The sequence below is a fragment of the Rhinolophus sinicus genome, chromosome 3, assembly GCF_057876585.1.
Source record: "Rhinolophus sinicus isolate RSI-liver-muscle chromosome 3, RSI-T2T, whole genome shotgun sequence".
NCBI lineage: Eukaryota > Metazoa > Chordata > Mammalia > Chiroptera > Rhinolophidae > Rhinolophus > Rhinolophus sinicus.
Genome location: NC_142503.1, coordinates 52,431,389 through 52,450,740, shown reverse-complemented (window position 1 = coordinate 52,450,740; position 19,352 = coordinate 52,431,389). Strand labels below are relative to the sequence as shown.

Below are 19,352 nucleotides of genomic sequence, written 5' to 3'. Positions count from 1 at the left end.
ATACTGGTTCTAATACCAGACATAAAAGATTGGAATCTTTTTCAAGATGGTGCATGATTGAAAAGCATATCATTAGAACAGTGAGAAAGTTGAAACTAAATCATACTTTTTCAGAAGAAAAGGGAAAATGATGAGAGAAGATTATATAAAAGGAAGACTTTTTTGGAATGCGCTCTTGTACCACTGATATGTGGAAACTTGGCATATAAGGAAAAATTTAAGTCTTTCTTCAGATTTGGAGAATTTTAATTATAATTTTTTAGTTAGAAATCAAATCTTTATAAGTAGTGTCCTGTGTTGATACTTTCTGCTTATAAGGAAAAACAAAAAACAAAACAAAAAACCCCTAGGGCTGAAATGACCTGAAAATGTGCAATAAAAGTAAAATTGTCCAAGGGAAATGATGACACAGTACTATAGAACATCCAAAGTACAGGTATTGAAATTGGCCACTGGATGAGTGTGTCCTGATTTGGAAGCCTGCAAAGAGTATGACGTTTGTTTACTGTACTTAACTTGTGTACACAGCCAGAACCGTGAGCCTGAGTTGGCCTCTGCACGGGAGAGAGCTTTATTTCTCCATTGATTGGCCATTACCTGAAGATAGGCATGCTTCTGCACCAAAGTCACCTGTACTCAGTCTATTTCTGCAAACATGTCATAGCTGATGCTTACGCACATATGACATGCCCTAGCACCCACCTCTACATATGCTAGTGTACGCCAGGTGTAGTGTTTCCAGGTGGGAATTCCTGCCCATTCTCAGGAATTTTTTTCGCTTTCCTGTTCCCGAATCCTGAGAAAAGTTGGTCGGGAAATCGGGAAAATCGGCTCCTTGAACCCAGGTGGTTGGTAGTACCAGCCGTCACTTTGTGGAAATGATTCATCATGGAGAACAGAAAACAGTTTATATCTCGGGATTCAGGAATGGGAAAGCGAAAACAATTCCTGAGAATGGGCAGGAATTCCCGCCTGGAAACCCTAGCCAGGTGCGTCTTCATAGGAATTGAATAGATTTTTCTTTAAAATCATCCCTCAGAAAAGAAGGAATTGTCATATTTGAGCATTCACAATGTCTCTCACATTATAAGGCCCTTCTTAATTTTTTATTTTATAATTATTTTTAAATTATTTAAAAATAGATAGTACACATGCACAGGGTGAAAAATTCAACTGGTATGAGAGAGTACTTAGTTAGAAAGTAAGTCTTCCTGCTATCTGTGTCTCCCAGTTAGCCAGTTCCCATCCTCAGAGAAAAGCACTGTTACCCACACATACGCACACACAAACTAGCACATACTGATAGTACAACATTCAAACAATTACGCACCTTTCTTTTTTTTGCTTACCAATGTATTTTAGAGTTAGTTTATATTATTTTATTTTGAACAAAAAAGTACCATTTGAGTAAGAAAAGTTAACCTAAAAATACCTCCATCGGTACTAGTTTTGGATGTCTATAGAGCATTATCTAACTAAATCAGAAATTCAAGTGAGAGAAAAGTTGGAAAGAATTTAGGATCACTTTAGGAAGAAATCCAATTCTGATTACAGCAATATGGTAGACTCAGTGTCCGGAGAAAACCAAAATTTCTGGATAAAATGTTTACAAACATCTTTACAAACATATCTCTGGAGGCAGACAAAAGGAGAGAAAACTCTGAATTCTAGAAATAGTTAGAAAACACACTGTAGCAGTGTAAGGAACCACTAGACCTGGCATTTGCTTGGGAGGACCCTGTGAGAGCTAGTGAAAAATCATAAAAGATAAAAATAAATAAGTCACCAAAGTTCAGAAGAAGCGCCAGATAATAGAATGAGGCCCACTAAGACTATAGCTGTTGAATTTATTATATAAAGACTATGAAGTAAGAATGTTAATATATTTTAAGAAATATAAGAGTATCAAAAGTATGTTGTAGGAACAAGAAAATGACCTAGAAGATTTGAAAAATGAAGAAAATTTCTATACAAAAAGAATATGTAAAAATTAAAATTTAAAACTCAATGAATGAATTAAATAGTAGATAAGACAGTGAAATGGAATTTAGATCTAAAGGTGTTACCAAGAAAGCAGATGGATAGGCAAAGGAATGGCAACTGCATAAGCCAAGTGGTTAGGAGACATAGAGAATGGAGTGAGAAGTCTAACAAGTATCTAATCAAAGTTTCAGAAGGAGAGGATAAAAAGAATGGGAAAGAAGTAACATGTGAAGCAAATACCATAGACATTTCATTAAGCAGTAATAAGAGAGTTTAATATACATATGAAAAGATATTGGACGTCATTGTTCATCAGGGAAATGCAAATTATAACGAACAAGAAATACTATTTCACGCCCACAAAACTGGAAAAAAATGGAAATGTCTATAATACTGTTTAAGTGGAAATGGGGAGCAGTAAAACACTAATAAACAGCAGACAGAAGTGTAAACCAGTACAATCATTTTCTTACCTAAAATATTCTGTTGATAGGAAGGACTATGAAAGTGGAACAAATCACCCAAGTGAAGTTTATTCATTTCGTCATCTGTTCAATAAATATTTACTGAACACTCATATTGAGGAATTATATTAGAATAAAAAAAAATCAGTCTTTGCCCAAAAGAGCTTAGGATCTAGTGGGTTAGATAATCAAAGATCACACACAAACATAAAACTATAACAGTGACAGGAAGGGATGTGTGACAGTTCATAGGAGAGGGGATTCGAGGGCGAGGTCAGGGAAGGCTTTCCTGAGAGCTTGATGACTGACATGAGCCAAGAGAGAGAAAGGAAGTGGACGAAGGTGGTGGCAGTGGCGGTGGCTTGGGGAATTGCAGCTGAAAGAGGGAACAACGTGTGCAGATGCCCTGATGTTGAAAACAATATTTAGTTCCATGAACTGAAAAAAAAGGCCATTGTGGTTAAAACAAAGGGAGAGAGAGACTGAGAGAGAATATGATGGAGGAAGGAGGGGTGCTAATGGTAATCAGGCCAGCTGGGTTTGCAGAGGTAGGCAGAAGTCACACAGGGAAGGGCAGGCGTGGGGCCATGGGAAGCATTTGGGCTTTTATACTATGACAATGGGAAGTTATGGCATCTTTGCAAGCAGGGACTGGAATGGGGGCGGGTGGTGGGATAAAATAAAAAGACCATCAATTAATTATAAATCAAAAAATTCTGTTAGGAAATGGAGTGAAAATCTCTGTAACCACACTTCTCTGCCCCCTTATATGTGACCGTGCCAAGGACAGCCCCATTCCCAGTTACCAGCAACAGCTAGGTGCATTTGTGCTGTCACACTGCAAGCTCAGCTCTGCCTATGACGGTACAAGAAGGATGGTACCCATAATTTGTAAGTCTTCCCTTACCTCCTCAGCGATAGCGTGTGAGATTTAAGCCTTGCTGGTGAGTCACTTGATGATGCAGGAAGCATAACTGAACACATTTACTGCTTTGCAGCCAAAGTAAATGATTTCTCCATTGTTGAGAGTAAAAACCAATTTGTCGGTAAATGAAGCAGATATGATTCAAAAAAAGCAGGACACTAAGACATGCAATGGATTGTGTCTTTTCTGTTCATCATTGCCTTCACTATAAAACAGTAACCATGGGAGGCCATATTCCCTTTCTGAAGGTCATAGTACAGCGGAGTATTCTAGATTCTCAGTGTCTGTGGCCCTTTATAGCTCCAATTCCTTTCTGTTTAACAACTTTATTGACATACCGTAAATGGTCCATATTTAAAGTGTAAAATTTGATGTTCTTTGTTGTTGTTTTAAATTAATTTTCAATTACAACTGACATAAAATATTATATAGTTTTGGGTGTACAACATAGTGATTACATATTTATGTACCTTACAAAGTGATCACCCCAATACAGTTTGGTAAGTTTTGAGACATGTATAGACCCATGAAACCATCACCACAATCAAGATAATGACAGATCCATTAACCCCCAAATCTCTTTCTGCCCCTTCCTAACCTGACCTGTACCTCCTCCACCCCAAACAACTCAAGTTTAAATTTAATCATCTTCAAAGTTGTGGTGAACTAGTCAGATAGGTTGGAATACAATCTCTAAAAGGCCCTTTCTGATCTGTTATCTTACCCAATTCACTGTAAATGTTCACCATGCAGATTAAAGTCACTCTATAGAATGAAACCTATTTATTTCCTCAAGAGTTTTAGGTGTTTGGGAATAATTTAATTTTTCTAATTGAAGAAACCCTGTGAGTTGAGAGTGCTGCTGGGAAAGAAAGGCTGTAGCCTCAAGTCCCGTGGTTACCTGCACCATCATTAATGTTTACATCCACCTTTCAGATCCCGTTTGTGATGAAGATGACGGGATGGTTTCCACGAGGGGCACCTCTGTTCAGAGCATTGAGCTCGTCCTCCCACCCCATGCGAACCATCACGGAAATACATTTGGTGGCCAGATTATGGCTTGGATGGAGATGGTGGCTACTATTTCTGCAAGGTTCTTGGTTTTGATCTTACGCATGCGATGTTGGCACCAGTGGGGAGAGACTAGAAAGGGCCTGAGACCCAGTTATTAGGCAAATCAAGGAGCCAAGGAGAAGACAATCTTGCCTTTATCAAAATGAGAAAACAAAATGATTTACCTGTTACCTTAGGATTAATCTGCCCTTTTGTTTGAAGGTGCATGTTTAAATTCTTGGCTCAAAAATAAAAAATGAAGTGAAAATTCTAATACTTTATTCTACATTATGAATGTTGATCTCATGACACTGTAATTCCTTATAATGGTAGTTATGAGAAGGCAGATGCAGAAAAGAAATAGAGGACAGCCTTTACACTTCAAAATGATCAAGTTACAAACTTGGTAACAGGCTTGTTTACAATTAGATCTGACCACAGAACGTGCTGGATAGAATGGTTATGGCCAAAGGATTAAGAGGAAAAGAAGAGGAGAAGGAGGGAAGGGAACAAGTTGGAAGTAGACTTTTAAATACTCCTTAGTTTCAAACAATGTTATTTTATTCTTAGTAGAACCATGTAGATAATTGGGAAATTTTAAAGGACATGTGAACTCTGAAAATGCATTTGCACAAGATCTGCCCTTCTAACAATTTTTGTGACCACTGAAAATTAAGGTTTTATTTTCCCGAAACGAAAAGAATTTTATCATTAATATGACTATAGTTATGACTGTAGTTAGAAACCTGCAGTTATCCTTCCTATAAATGATGCACAAATATGAGTACTTGTTTTTAAGATGAGATTGTCATTCTTAATGCAATAAAGCATTTGAACCTGTTCTGTGGTAAAGCTTGCAATGTAATTAACTGTGGCAGAGTCTGTTCATTTAGTGTTGACACAGTTCTTTAGAGTGACTGAATGACTACAGTGGGAATCTAAACTATAGAAAATTATGGAAGGAGCTTTCTGAGATATTCATAGATATTTCAACATTTCGCACACGCAAAAATTGTACAATGAGTACCTTGTAGCCTTTCGGGCTTTGTGCAGCAATCCAGGTAATTTTTCTTTGGGGAAGAAAAGTTAGTCTGTTGCTATGTGGGTGAATCAGTTACCTGTGACCTGAGGGAACTGGCGTGTGGTACCAGCTGGCAGTTCCCTTCACTGGCCCACACTCCACCGTGGGAGTCACAGCTTCCTGTGATTGTAATCATTAACTATCAGGGTAAGTATATCCCTCCAATTAGAACAAAGGTATAGGTTTGTTTTCCGGAGGGATTTCCATGGGGAAAAAAAAAAAAAAAAAAAAAACATGAGCAAGACTATCACCCCAAGAATAGACGCCCCAGCATCTTGGTAAAGACCCCACAGCTTGGAAACATGGGATTTCCCAAAATAGTTGCAGGTCGTGTACAGAACCACTCTCAACACACACGATTCAGTTATTTATTTCACTCGAGTTAAAAGAGATGTTTATGTAGAAGGCACACTAAACACTGGTCCGGTGGGCCCGTTAAGCGACTCAGCAGTTCCTGAAAATATTGTGGAAAATGATCGATTTCTTCTTTCTCGCCTTCCCTCTGTTTCATCAGCCGCCTCTGTCAAGCGCATCCTCTTCTGAAGTCTGTGGACATGTTTAAGTTCCGGGGACCATCTACAGTTGGAGATCGTCTTGTCTTCAATGCCATTGTCAACAATACATTTCAGACCTGGTAAAGTGTGTCTAGTGCTCTTATACTGCTATAAATGAATTCAAACTTGCACATAAACATATTTTTTTAATTTTTATTTCAATCTGGTGGTAAGTCTAGGGACTATTTTAAAGTAATCAAGTTCCTTTTTTTTTTTTTTTTTTTTTTGTGAAACTTTACTGAGTTTTCTAAATCCATAGACATACATTTTAAATGCCTATATTCTGCTTGAGTCCTCCTTACACTGAGTAAATTATGATAGGTTGATTTTTCTCTCTCATAATAAGGGTGATTGTATGTCTCAGTTGACTCAGGATGCTCCTGGTTTATAACTGTCATAATTATTAACTTTCCTTTCACTCTCAAAAGAGTCCCGTGATTGAATGGGCAACCAATTCATAGTGGACCTGTCATTAACCACCACGAAGTCCAAAGCACTTTCCACTTATTTTTATTACTCTTGCTACACAGTGAAAAGATTTAATTAAGTATTTTTTCTTTTTAAATCTATAAAAGAGTATTTCCTCTCTAATTGCAGTGTTTAATGCATTTTAACTACAGAAGTATTGTTTTTAGGGGAGAAAACTTGATTTGGGCACAATTTAAAGTCCCCGACCCCCCATCACCAGAATATGTTCATGAGTGTATATAAAGTCCCAACTGACCTTTTTCCTACTTGAAAGTGGGAAAATAAAGCAGAAATGCTCCTGGGAGTTTGTGCAACAGATCATCAACCTGGTAAAATGGATTTTAAAAGTTGCGTAGATTTGCAGACAACAAAGAACACTCCCAGGACCCTCATTCTCTTCCTTGCTCGGAGGAGGTGTTGGTGGCGGTGGGCAGAGGAGGCCCAGCACGCTCTAGCTCTCTGCCCATGGCCCCGTGTCACCCTTTTGCAGTGTCGAAGTGGGAGTACGCGTGGAGGCCTTTGACTGCCAGGAGTGGGCTGAGGGCCGGGGCCGGCACATCAACAGTGCTTTTCTCATTTATCATGCTGTCAATGATAAGGAAGAACTGGTCACATTTCCTAGAGTCAAACCCATGTCAAAGGTCAGTTATGAGCACGTGAGTTTCAGTCATCAGACCACCTTTTCTGACAGAAGCTATGGGTACAGAGCTCTACCCAGAGTTTCTCCTCCCACCAGCAACAACCTCCAGGGCTATTCCCCTTTTCTGTGTCACAAAGTAAAATGGACTTTTTTTTGTTTTTTCCAAATCACTCTAATCATTCGTTGAAATGATGGGGTCCCCGAAGACCTCACCCCTATTTGGCCATGTGCTGCTGTTGGAAGCAGAGCTTCTTCCATGCCCCACTTCTGACTCTTCTCCCACATTCCATCCAGTTCTCTGTGCTGTGCCACATTCATCGGAACTACGTCTTTCCCTCATCCTGCTGTTCTCTTATTGCCAACTCACACCTGAGGAGAATTCACACAGAGACATGTCCCTGTTGAAAAGTCAGCTTTTTCAACTGATTTGGAGACAGAGTCTTAGGATTGTAGCACTAAAATATTAAAAATTTATTGACTTTCCTTTTTTTTATTACAGGATGATTTTAGACGGTATCATGGAGCTATTGCACGCAAGAGAATTCGCTTAGGCAGGTAAGGGACATAGACGTAGGATTTTATGGAATAGTATCTTATCTGGCAAATTACATAACAAAGCACTCCTCTCCGAGTCTCTACGCCCAGATAATGTAAAAAGAGAAGGTCTGATGTTTTCTGACTGTGGAGGCTATTGTGGGAAATTGTTCTTCCAGTAAAAGCAGCTTTAAAAAACTGATTTCAGTTCAAGAAATTGTCATAGTTACTGCTGAGTGCTAAATGCAGGGAAGAAAACTGTTTAACATTTTAATTTTTTTTTCCAGAAAATATGTTATTTCCCACAAAGAAGAGGCTCCATTTCGCATACACTGGGATGTTAGTGACCAGGTGACAGTTTTATGCTTTGGGGCTCTTCATGTGAAAATCACATCATGACAAAAATGGAAATCCTCTTGTTTAATTGATTCAGGTTGTGCCTACACAGGTTAGATAAACCGGTGAATTATAGAGCAACCAGTCATCTCAAAGTAAAACAAAACCAAGCTATGAGTAACTGGTTACCCACCAGTTGCTTCACTGCCTTGTTTGAATTATATGTGCAGTTCCCAAGTTGCAGACTCAGGATGCTGTGCCGTAAAATGCATTCAAGCAGCATGGGACATTGAGGTCTGGTGTCTTACCATGATTCGTGCTGAATGACATGCCCACCAGCTTGCATTGTTATAAGACAACAACATAGTATTAGTTGTTCATGTTTTTGACCATGAAAGGGAAATCCAAGCTTACTTTTATAAATCGTACTGAAGGGTAATCTTGTCTTTGCTCACAATGGCAATTAAAACGATATAATTTGCTGAGCTAACAGACCTAATGTTACTTTGTCTAAATTCTGAATTAAGAGTTTGAGACAGAAATTATGTTACCTATAGCATAATTCTAAACTCAACATTATTACTTTGGCTCTAACAGTGCACATTGTCTAAGTAGAAAATATTTGATCACGTGTCTGTGCGTTGAACTCACAGCTTTTAAAATATTTGCATTTTAGGCAGCGCTGAGTGAGGACAATGTGGAAGCTTTCAAAAAGCTGGTGGCCAAAAGTGGCTGGGAGGTGACCAGTGCTGTGGAAAAGGTAGGAGGCATCCAGGTATATGCACAACTCCTGGTCCATCACAAATGAGAATTGTGGTGGTGGTGGAGGTTTCTCCTACCCAGAGTTTCTCCTCCCACCAGCAACTGGTGTCCTGCTGCTTTTAAGAAGGTTAAAAAAAATCTTTTTGGAAAGCAATTTCTAAAGTCCAGCATCTTTCCAGCCCTGTCTCTGCTACTCCATGCTGGCTGATTTGCAGTCCTTCAAATACACCCTGTACTTTCCCACCTCTGAACTTAGTTCCCATATTCCACCTCTCTCCTCCTCTCCATCTGCCCAAATCCTACTTGGTCTTCAAAACCCAGGACAAACGCTTCTCCATAAAGCTACTCCTGTCACCCCTGACTGAAGGAACTGTTCCCTCTAGGAACTCCTTTTAGCAATTACTTCTTTACAATTAATTTGTTAATTCATTATGCACTATCTTGGACCATTTCTTCCACAGTTACGGTGAATTGATGAAAGTCTTACATAATAATTTATCTTTGTATACATGATTATAACTAGATTATAACTAGGTTATAAACTTCTTAAGAAAGAAGCCTTGTCTTGACTTTGTATCGCTTTTAGCACCTTTTACAATGTTTTGCGTCGTTGAATTTAAATAAACGTATCATTTGGATTTGAATTTGATCTAATGTCAGAGGTAAATTGGGAGACCCTTTGAAGCTGATGGCCGCCCTAACTAGACTGTCAGCTCTCTGAGGACTGTTTTGCTCACCGCTATAGTCCCAGGATGTAGCAGTGACTGGCACTCAGGAGACGCTCAATAAGGCTGGCTTTTCTTGTGCTCGTGTCTCGGTGTGTACTGTTTTACATCATCATGAAGCAGTAACCTCTAAAATAGGGTAGCCATTTGTTCTGGTTTTTCTGGCACGGTCCTGGTTGTCCCATCATAATTATTAACAGTGCCTCCATGGTCCATTTTGGGCACTAAATTATATGGTTACTGACCCTGTAATCAAAGCAAACTCAGATACCACTTCATTGATGTTTTTCACCTCTGATTTGGACCTCTTCTGTGTGATTTGTTCTGGGTTGTTGGATTTCATTATGTCTTTGTCCTCTCTTCTGAATCCTTTCAGGGTTTTCCTGTACTCCCTTTGGATCCAGTCAGGTTTCTGACTATGCTTGGTTCAGTGCCACAGAAATACAGGTTATTTCTTTCTCTTTATCCCTCATAAAAGATGCTACAAGACTTTGTTTTCTTTTACTAATTTGAAATATGCTTCTGGCATCATTAAAGCATCTGAGCATTCATGAGCAGCTTTGGGAAGGACAAACTTAAGTCTGGAATGAAGGAAGAAAGCATATTATTGAAGTTGTATAAAATATTAATATTTCAGTTCTTTGGGGGTTTGGGGCCAGAAACAAACCTAAACAAATAAATGGCATATTTTCTAGTATCTAAGGAGAGCCATCAATAATTAATTTTCAATTTTTGTAGAGATACTAAGATATTGTGTAGTTAAAGGAACATTTTTATGTTATCTCTGTTTAATTTGAACATTTTTATGTTATCTCTGTTTAATCTGAAACCCTCCATTTCTTAGATTATATTTACGATAAAAATCTGATTTTGTTTTCATTCTGAGTTATCTCCTGTTCTCTCCTACTTTTTAAAACTTTCATATTCTTTTAATTTTAAAATACAGCTCTCTTATTTTTTGTCACCTTTTAGTTGAATTATTTTTATAATACAATTGAATATAAAGAATAATATTTATTTCAGGGTTTAAAATCTATACTCATTTTCAATATAAATTAGATGACAACAGTCTAACATTTCTGGTATTTGTAGTTAAATTGGGCAGTACTCACTGTTTTACCCTTTATTTCATTTTCAGTGTATAATAGTGGCATTAATAATAGTCATAATACCAGGAGCAAAAGGTGTACGCTCAATTACATGGACAAGATACTTGTCCGTATAATTCATCTTAAAGGAGCTTATAGTCTGTTTTGAAAACATCACACCTAGACATGAAACAGCTGAAGAATAATTTTAAGGTAGTTTATAAACAAGTGAGAGAGTGCAGTGTTTTAAATTGTAAAGGTCAGCTCTCAGGCAATTCAAAGTAAGGGAAGACAGTTACTTAGAGAGAACTTTGGAGAGGGGCGATTCTTTTCTCTCTGAAGATAATGTGAGAAGTAGATTGCTGGAGGGGTGGAAGGAACTTTCTAGGCAGTGAGTAGCTTGAGCCAAATCCCCATGGTGGAAATGAGCGTGGGTAGGAGACTGAGCTGACAGGAGTAGCTTTTTTATTTAGGAGTAGCTCAGGGTGTACTGGAAAAATTATGGTGAAAACCTAAATGGCAAGGACCACTTGAAAACCTTTACACAGGACAAAACCCAGTACAGAGGGAGCTGTTCTCCTTTAAGCTGGGGAGGGGCTGGTCCCAGAACTCTAGCTGACCAAGTCTCCCCCCTTAGCCCCTGGGGTAACCCCCCAGGCACCCCCAGGCAAAGTTAGCCACCCCGCTTCCAGGCCTCTGTAAAAACCAGTTTATGCTCCTCACAATGTAGTCTCAACGACATATTTGTCAACAGATGTATACAATTCTAAAATTTTGAGTTTTTTCCTCTTGTGATATTTATATAAGACATCCAAACCCATTAAACAGAATCTTATTAGTATGAAAACATATATATCATTAATAAAATGTTAGCAAGCTCCAGCAACTGTTATGCCTAAGTACTTTAAGCTTCATTTCCTAGAATATAATTCTCCAGGTACCAAATGGTAAACTGTTTGAGTTAGTTACAAATGGAATTTAACCTGTATTCTTCCCAGCATGAAAGGAAATTCATTTTCTTGGAGAGCTGGTCTTGGAGAATTTTTTCACTAAGCAAAAGATGGCTTTTCTAAAATACTAGGGTTTAAAGAGAACGAACAGCAACCACTGCCTTTCCTTGTTTGCTTGGTCTGCATCAGCGTCATTGATTCTGACAGCAGAGCAATGAGAAGGACTTTCTGCAACCTTCACCCTCTGGGGGAAGGATCAGAATATCATTCTCTCGTCCAGTACTGGAGTGGGCCCTCGATAAGTCAAGAGAGATCCATAAGGGCAGAATTTAATGGTGGCTACTCAGCCTGCTGTTTGCTTTGGCTCCAGAATAGGAAGCAGCAGCATGTGTCTGCAACCTGGGCAGCAGCTTCCCGGAAAAGTGCTGTGATAGTTTCCTAGAACTTCCATAACTGTACCTCAAACTGAGGGGTTTAATCAACAGAAATGTACTGTCTCCTCGTTAGGAAAGCTGGCATTCCGAGTTGAAGGTGTCGGCACGGTTGAGTCCCTGTGGAGTGAGGGGACTCTGATCCCGGCCTCCCCCTAGCTTCTGGTGGTCTGCCGGCAACCTGTGGCGTTCCTTGGCGTGGATGTGTGTCATCTGATCGCTGCCTTCATCTTCACGTGGCGTTCTCCCAGTGTGCGTGTCTTTGCCCAAATGTCCCCTTTTCATAAGGATACTCATCATATTGAATTATGGTCCCATCCTACTGCAGTATGACCTCATTTTAACCATTTACATCTGCAATGACCCTGTTTTTCAAATAAGATCACATTCCGAAGTACTAGGGGTGAGGACTTTAACAGATGAATGGGGGGGGGGGGGCACAATTCCACCCTTCACAAGTGCTCAGCTCAGTTTATGTCCCACTGCACCCTGGCTCCACCAGGGTAGACTGTGGCTGCCCCAAGGCCAGAATCTGACTGAGGTTGTGAAACGCACCCTGGCCACCTGCCCTCACCTCCTCTGAGACTGCAGCGCCCCTGCAACCTGGCTCACAGCCACATGCCCACCAAGCTGTGATAAGGTGACTTCCCTCTGAATTTACATCAATGAACCTCTTTCTAATCCTGCTGTACAGGGGGCAATGGTGGGTGAGGGTGAGTCTTGGCCACCAACGAGAGCCCCCACTCACGGTCTTGTTTCTGTTTGTTAAGTGCCCAGAGCCCACATCGTGTCCTCCTTTGCAGGCTCTGTTTAAAGACAGGCGTGCACTGGGGTCAGTTGGAGACGTAAAACGGCATAGCAGATAGTCACTTCTTTCCTTTCTAAGCTGCTTCGGTCAGTTTCTCATTTCTTCATTCTCTTCTTGAAGATATTTATATTTAAACAAAGGTTTTTCTCCCTGACAGCCTGATTTTTCCATCTGTTTGATTCCTGCAGTGAAGTCTTAACCCTATGTTTGTCTGTCTTCTTGCAGCTTGTTGCCATGGGAATGATTACAATATGGCAAATTTCAACACTAACTTTAAAGCACCCGAAAGAGATGGAGAAAATGGGCAGGCTAGAAACATGCTTTCAGCTGAACACATATCTCTGATTATTGGCAAAAGCACAGTAGAAGGAGAGTTCAGAGGAACAAGGATACGTCAGTGTTGAAGTATATATGTCCACGGCTCACTAAGACAGGCCTCCTTTTACCTCAGCACTAGAAAGAAACCCAGGAATCGGCCGTAGTAGGATGTGCCCTTGTGACTCACAAATGAAAGAATGCTTTGTGCTGAAGAAATATGGTGTTTCAGCGGCCCCACTGAGAGGCTGACTTGGTTTAGAGGTGCTTGGCTTACTTCCTGGGGTCCCCTTGGCCTACGCAAAGGCATACCTGACATCCCGGCTAGTGGCCTAGGCTGTGGCCTTGGCTCCAAGGTCTCACGGGGGAGATGAGGCACTGACTTGCCCTGCAGTCTGATGGTAGGTTCTGTTGTTCTGATGGTAGTTTCTGTTGTTCCTGAGTAGAGGCAGGGAAAACATCACAAAAAGATAAACAGAGAAAGGCATACATTCTTTATTTTCCATGAGAAAAACTAATACGCAATAATTAAACAACCCACCCCCAATTCGCATATTGTTTGGAGGACACAGGAGTACAGCATCCTGGTCAGAGCTCTAGACAGCCAAGTATTTGAAGTGAAATTGCCATCATTTGGCTTCATTCTTATCTGGGTCCAAGATGCCTTCGTACCATCAACCTATGACTACATATATGTGTGTGGTTTTTAAAGTAAAAACATCCATTTGTCTTTTGTAACGTATTTTTTCTTGTTATTTTTAGATAAAAATATATACTCTAGAAGAACATGATATTTTATCTGTTTGGGTTGAAAAACATGTGGAAAAACCAGCACACTTGGCTTATCATCTCTTGTCTGACTTTACCAAGCGACCTTTGTGGGACCCCCATTACATGTAAGAATAAATTTAAAATATTTTCTTAATCAATCCTGACATCATGGAAAAGATGACCTCCATATTGCAGTCCATCTCCATTGCCCAACATGTGACATATTGTTTTATTAAAGTATGTTTTTTAAAGCTTGCTGTGCACAGAAAACTGTATCAAATGCTATTGAGAGACACAAACCCCAAATTATTATACTCATTTATCATCTATACTGAGTTGACATGCTTTATCCATATCTATTGTAATCCTACCAATAACTCTTCAAGTTTGATATCATTTCCATTTAACAAGCAATAAAGTGACAGAATCCAAATTGGAACCCAGGGTCTGAATTCCGCACTCTTGTACTTGAATACACAACCTCATTGCTCTCGAGGAAGTGATTATCCAGTTGTTCTTCTCACTTCCCACTCTTGATATTTAATTGGTGGTTTCTCTCTTTCTCTCTATCTCCCCCCACTCGCTCTCTGAAGCTGCACTCCCTGGTGAGAAGCTGAGAGGAAGCTGTGTGAGTACTGAAATGAAAGGCATTCCTTCCTGCTCTGCCTGTCTGATCAGGGCCCACTGCTGTCAGCCTCCATCGCTTATTCCTGTTACTTCCTGTCTCCTGCATCCCTAATTCAATCTTGTCCACTCTCCCTCCTCCCCTGGAATCTGGAGCTGTGCACCTGGCCAACGGCACTGACAGACTGATGGCACTCATGCCACGCCCCCTTCTCCAAGGGCTCCCAGGCTACAGCCCGCAGGGCCTCAGAACGCCTTGCTGGGAGGGAAGGATTGGTGAGATGGGCTTCCTGATGTATCAGGCATTACCGTTCACTTCCTAATCTTGATGAGGTAGAAGTTCATCTTTAAAATGGCTAACCCTCACTATGATTAATGCCATGTAATAGACAATTTAATGCCACTAAAGGGAAGCACCTCTGGGGTCATGTGTTACATTTGCATAGATGCCAGAATGATACATCATGATTAATGCTATCATAATAAAACACTCCGAGACAAGAAGAAACACTTCACAATTTTCTTGCATCAATATTTGTAGATACTCTCTGTAAGTACAAAGTTTTTAGCAAGAAACAATGCCTAAACTTTGGTGTTAATACTTTACAAATGTTTCTCCCACTATTTTCTGTCACCTGAAATTCAAGTCAAATTTAACTTGAATGAAGGCAGGAATGAATGAATTCATTCTAATTCAAGTTACTTTTTTTATGCACCTACTAGTATGATTCAGGTCCTGTGCCAGGTGTTTTCATTTAATCCTCACAATAACCCCGTAGGTATTACTATCTACATTTTACAGATGAGAAAACAAAGTGACTTGCCTAATATAACATTGCTACGTCAGCGGCAATCTGGGATTCAAAGGCAAGTTTGACTCCAAGCTTCGTGCTCTTTCCTATATACCATATTCCTCTACCTCGGAGTCCTTCTGGGACTGTCCGTATAATTCACTAGTCTTTCAAATATTGCTTGATCCTAGAGAAAAATAATCTTGTAGAAAATAGCCAAATGCCCTTCTCTAAGTACTGAGAGCAGTGACCTTAGAATCAGACGGCCACCATTCTCTCCATCACATGCAGAGTTATTCTTTCTGACCAAACAGTTTTCTAATGACAGCCTTCAAGAAATGATGCTGGCTTTGGAAGGATGATTATGTGAGCAGAGGGTGAATTGCACATCACTAATGAAATCGTGCAAACAAACAAAAGAAGTGAATGCCTTATTCTATCACGTAGAAAAGTACAACCTTTCTTTCACTGTTCTATTTACATAGGTCTTGTGAAGTCATAGACTGCGTGAGTGAAGATGATCAAATATATTATATCACTTGTCCTAGAGCGAATGGTACCAAACCCAAAGACTTGGTAGTACTTGTATCACGAAGAAGGCCTCCCAAAGATAGGTGAGTATATGAAATTCAAGTGTTAGAGCAATGTTTTATTGTGTAGAGTAGGAAGAAAAACTTGATATGAACATAAGGAAGTCAATGTAAGCATTTCTGGTCTTGAATGATGTTCATCTGAACGTTTTCTAGATATAACTTTAGTTCTCCATAAATACAAAGTGAAACAATCATCTATTACAAGCCAGCCATGTGCAAAGCACCATGAAAGATTTCTAAAGCAGTTCTCTTTCCTTTTGCTCTATGTTGATACAAAACTGATATTTAGCAAACCTTTGAAACATTCCACAATCAGTAAAAGTGCCGTGAAAGAAAGCCAAATAGAATACCAGGAATTGGCTTAGAATTTACAAAGTGCTAGCAATCCAAAATGGCAGCTGCCAGCTAGGGCTGTCAATCAGTGTCTGTCCATGGCTTTTCCGTGGGCATTGGTCTTCTTGGAGCACAGTGTTTAGGTTCTAAGGAGAAGGGTCCCAAGAGCCACTGTTCAAAGAGACACGAAGCGGAAGCTTCCAGGACAGTAAAGGTCTACTCCTGGAAGTAGCCATCGTTTCTAATGTCAAAGCTGGGCTATAGAAATAATCCCACATTCGTGTAAATAGTAATGCACTTGGAAGTTCGGTGTAGTATCAATTATGGCAAAAGATATTAGAAATAAACTAATGCTCCATCTTATAAATTATGGAGTATTGTGCCAGCATTACAAAGGATGAAGTAACTAGAGAGGCATTGATACAGACACACCTCCAAAGAGTTACTCTTAGTGAAAATCAAATTATAGACCAATATTTGTAGGACGATTATATTTCTATAAAAATCTATAATGTTCATTTACTTACATAAATGTTACATATTTATAAAAAGGTCTAGAGGGAGACACAACCAAAGGGTAAGTGTGAACATCTCTAGGCTGGGAGTGCACTGTGACCAGGGTAGACTGAAGTAAAACTTCTATATGCTAGTTTGTGGGGTTGCCTATTATTTGAGGGCTCTTTGAAACAACGGGTATTATTTTTTTCATTAAAAAGGGAAAGAGACTGAAATTACAACCCATTAGGAAACAATAAAACCGGTCTGGAGGTTGATGCCAGCTTTGTGGAGTTCTGCAAAGAATGTATCATTCTTGGGCAGAAAACACCTGGGGCTTTAATGACTATTTCCTATGCTTGAATGTAGCCATAGAGAATGTTTTCTAATGCAGACCACTCATCTAGAAGATGTGGGTCTCTCCATAATTTCACTTCTACCTATATAAATTATATTAACTACAGAAATTTATTTTCTAACAACTAGTCTTCATTTTTCATGAGAACTTAGAAAATGTCCTTTTATCTTTCAGTGACACTTACATGGTGGCAGTGAAGTCGGTTATTCTGCCATCAGTCCCACCTTCTCCCCAGTACATCAGGAGTGAAATCATATGTGCCGGATTTCTCATCTGTGCTACTGACAGCAGTTCGTGCACTGTGAGTTTGATGGGACATCTGCAAATTAATTTGCTCCTACAGATAGGAGAAATCTCTTTCTAACAATTTCCTAATAATTGTAATTCTGCAATGTGTGTCCACACCAGGAGAATAAGGTCATCCTTTCAGATTCATTCCAGATCCCCAGAAGAGTAGGGTTCTAGCCTCCCCTATACCAACAAGATTCATTTCTCTGCTTGAAAAAGCTCCAAGTCAATAAGAAATTAAAATAATGTATTTTCTTTTTGAAACAGGTATCTTATTTTAACCAGATTTCTGCTAGCATCTTGCCTTACTTTGCTGGAAATCTTGGTGGCTGGTCAAAATCCATTGAAGAGACAGCAGCCTCCTGTATACAATTCATAGAGAATGCTACTGATGATGGGTTGATAAGCATATTTTAAATGGTAAACTTTCAATGGTCTGTAATTTGATTATCCACTTTTAATTCCAAGCACCCTTAGCCCTGACACTTGGCAAGCTTTTGGGCCACAAAAGAATTTACTGTTGGCCTAAGCAAAATACAGTTAGAAAGAGGTTAAAAAACAAAGTACATCTCAGGTCAAACACCATTGATTTGGATTAGCATTAAAGGAGCTTTAAAACTGTTTTAGGTCATCTGTGGCTTTGCTCCCTTCCAGGAGCACAGGCAAAATAAAACTGCCCAGATGCAATATTGTGTGTTCTATAAAATGGTACAAATTTGGTTAAAATTATCCCGAATATTTTTAGGCTACAGAGGTGAAGCATGCTCTGTTTGAAATTTTATAAAATTTTATAAATCAAAAGTGATAAGTTGGCTAATTGATTGATAGTGTGGGATTGTTCCTTGTACAGCAGGTATCAGTACGTCAGAAGCATCTGACAAGATGTATTACATGTTTTAGAGCTTTAACTTAGGAAGACATTAAAACATAATAGAATCCAATCAATTTTAGTAATAGGAACTACTTTACTAGTGTCATTTAACATATATTCAAGGTGGATGACCAATTTAGTATCTATTGCTACATACACACGAAAAGTACCTGCAAAATGTGATATTGCAGAGAAAGAGAATATTAACTGGGCTCTTCTTTCATAACCATTACATCGGCACTTTATTCCCTAGACTTTGACATTCATTATTCTACTCCGTGATTTGTCTTAACTCATAAGGCAAACCAGCATATGTCAAGTTAGCCTCCTCTGCAGGATAACTTTTAAAAGTTGAAGGACTTCTCCATTAGTTTAGAGCACTTAAGAGTAGATACATCCTGTTGTTAGTTTGTCAAATCTCTACCTCTGCTCAGCAAATCTTATAGCTCTGTTAAAAATGCAATCAGTTCCTAAGCCCTTCTAATTAACTCCACCACTACAACCCTAACACAAAACACCGTCTTCTCTCATCTGGATCATAACCTTTCCATTTGTTATCGCTTCTCCCTTCACTCTGCTCTCAACCCAGCAGTCAGATGATAGATTTCTTTTCAAAACCCATGAACAATTTTGCATATCACAGAGTAAAAGCTAACACCTTATAATGGTTTATAAGGCTCCATGTGGTATATTAGATTATTTTTCTGAAATACTCACTCCGTCACCACCATCCCCAACCCCATGAATGGAGTGCACTATTCTACTTACTGCCTCTGAGCTTGACCATGTAACTCATCAATAAACTGTTAGCAGACATGATGCAACCAAAGGCTTGAAGTGTTTTGCAAATGGACTTGCCCTCTTACATCTCTGCCACTGTCATGAGAAAAAACATGTCAGGGCTAGCCTGCTCGTCCCAGGAAAAGGAGGAAGACAGCTGCTTCATCTGAGCCTAGTTTAGATCAGCCAACCCCACACCAAACCTCATGTAGATGTGAGCAAGCCCAGCTGAGATTAGCAGAGCTGTCCAGGTAAGCTCAGCCTAGCTCTGACTACAGGCATGAGCTAAGTAAATGCTTATTATTGTATTCTTCTGAGATTTGTGGTTGGT

General features: G+C 39.5%; 1 protein-coding gene across 4 annotated transcripts in view; it reads left to right on the top strand.

Moving 5' to 3' along the window:
- Positions 1-19,352, top strand: part of ACOT12 (acyl-CoA thioesterase 12) — a 68,165-nt gene that overhangs the window by 18,464 nt on the left and 30,349 nt on the right. For 2 of the 4 annotated variants that reach the window (XM_019715072.3, XM_019715069.3), the window contains 10 exons: positions 4,309-4,465; positions 6,021-6,140; positions 7,019-7,169; positions 7,668-7,723; positions 7,990-8,053; positions 8,715-8,798; positions 13,880-14,013; positions 15,789-15,917; positions 17,257-17,383; positions 17,638-18,057. In XM_019715072.3, coding sequence (XP_019570631.3) covers positions 4,309-4,465; positions 6,021-6,140; positions 7,019-7,169; positions 7,668-7,723; positions 7,990-8,053; positions 8,715-8,798; positions 13,880-14,013; positions 15,789-15,917; positions 17,257-17,383; positions 17,638-17,787 — 1,172 coding nt within the window. In that variant the 3' untranslated portion in view covers positions 17,788-18,057. Of the gene's footprint in view, positions 1-4,308; positions 4,466-6,020; positions 6,141-7,018; positions 7,170-7,667; positions 7,724-7,989; positions 8,054-8,714; positions 8,799-13,879; positions 14,014-15,788; positions 15,918-17,256; positions 17,384-17,637; positions 18,058-19,352 lie in introns of those variants that run through there. The other 2 variants (XM_074328770.2, XM_074328772.2) reach the window with 2 other exon arrangements.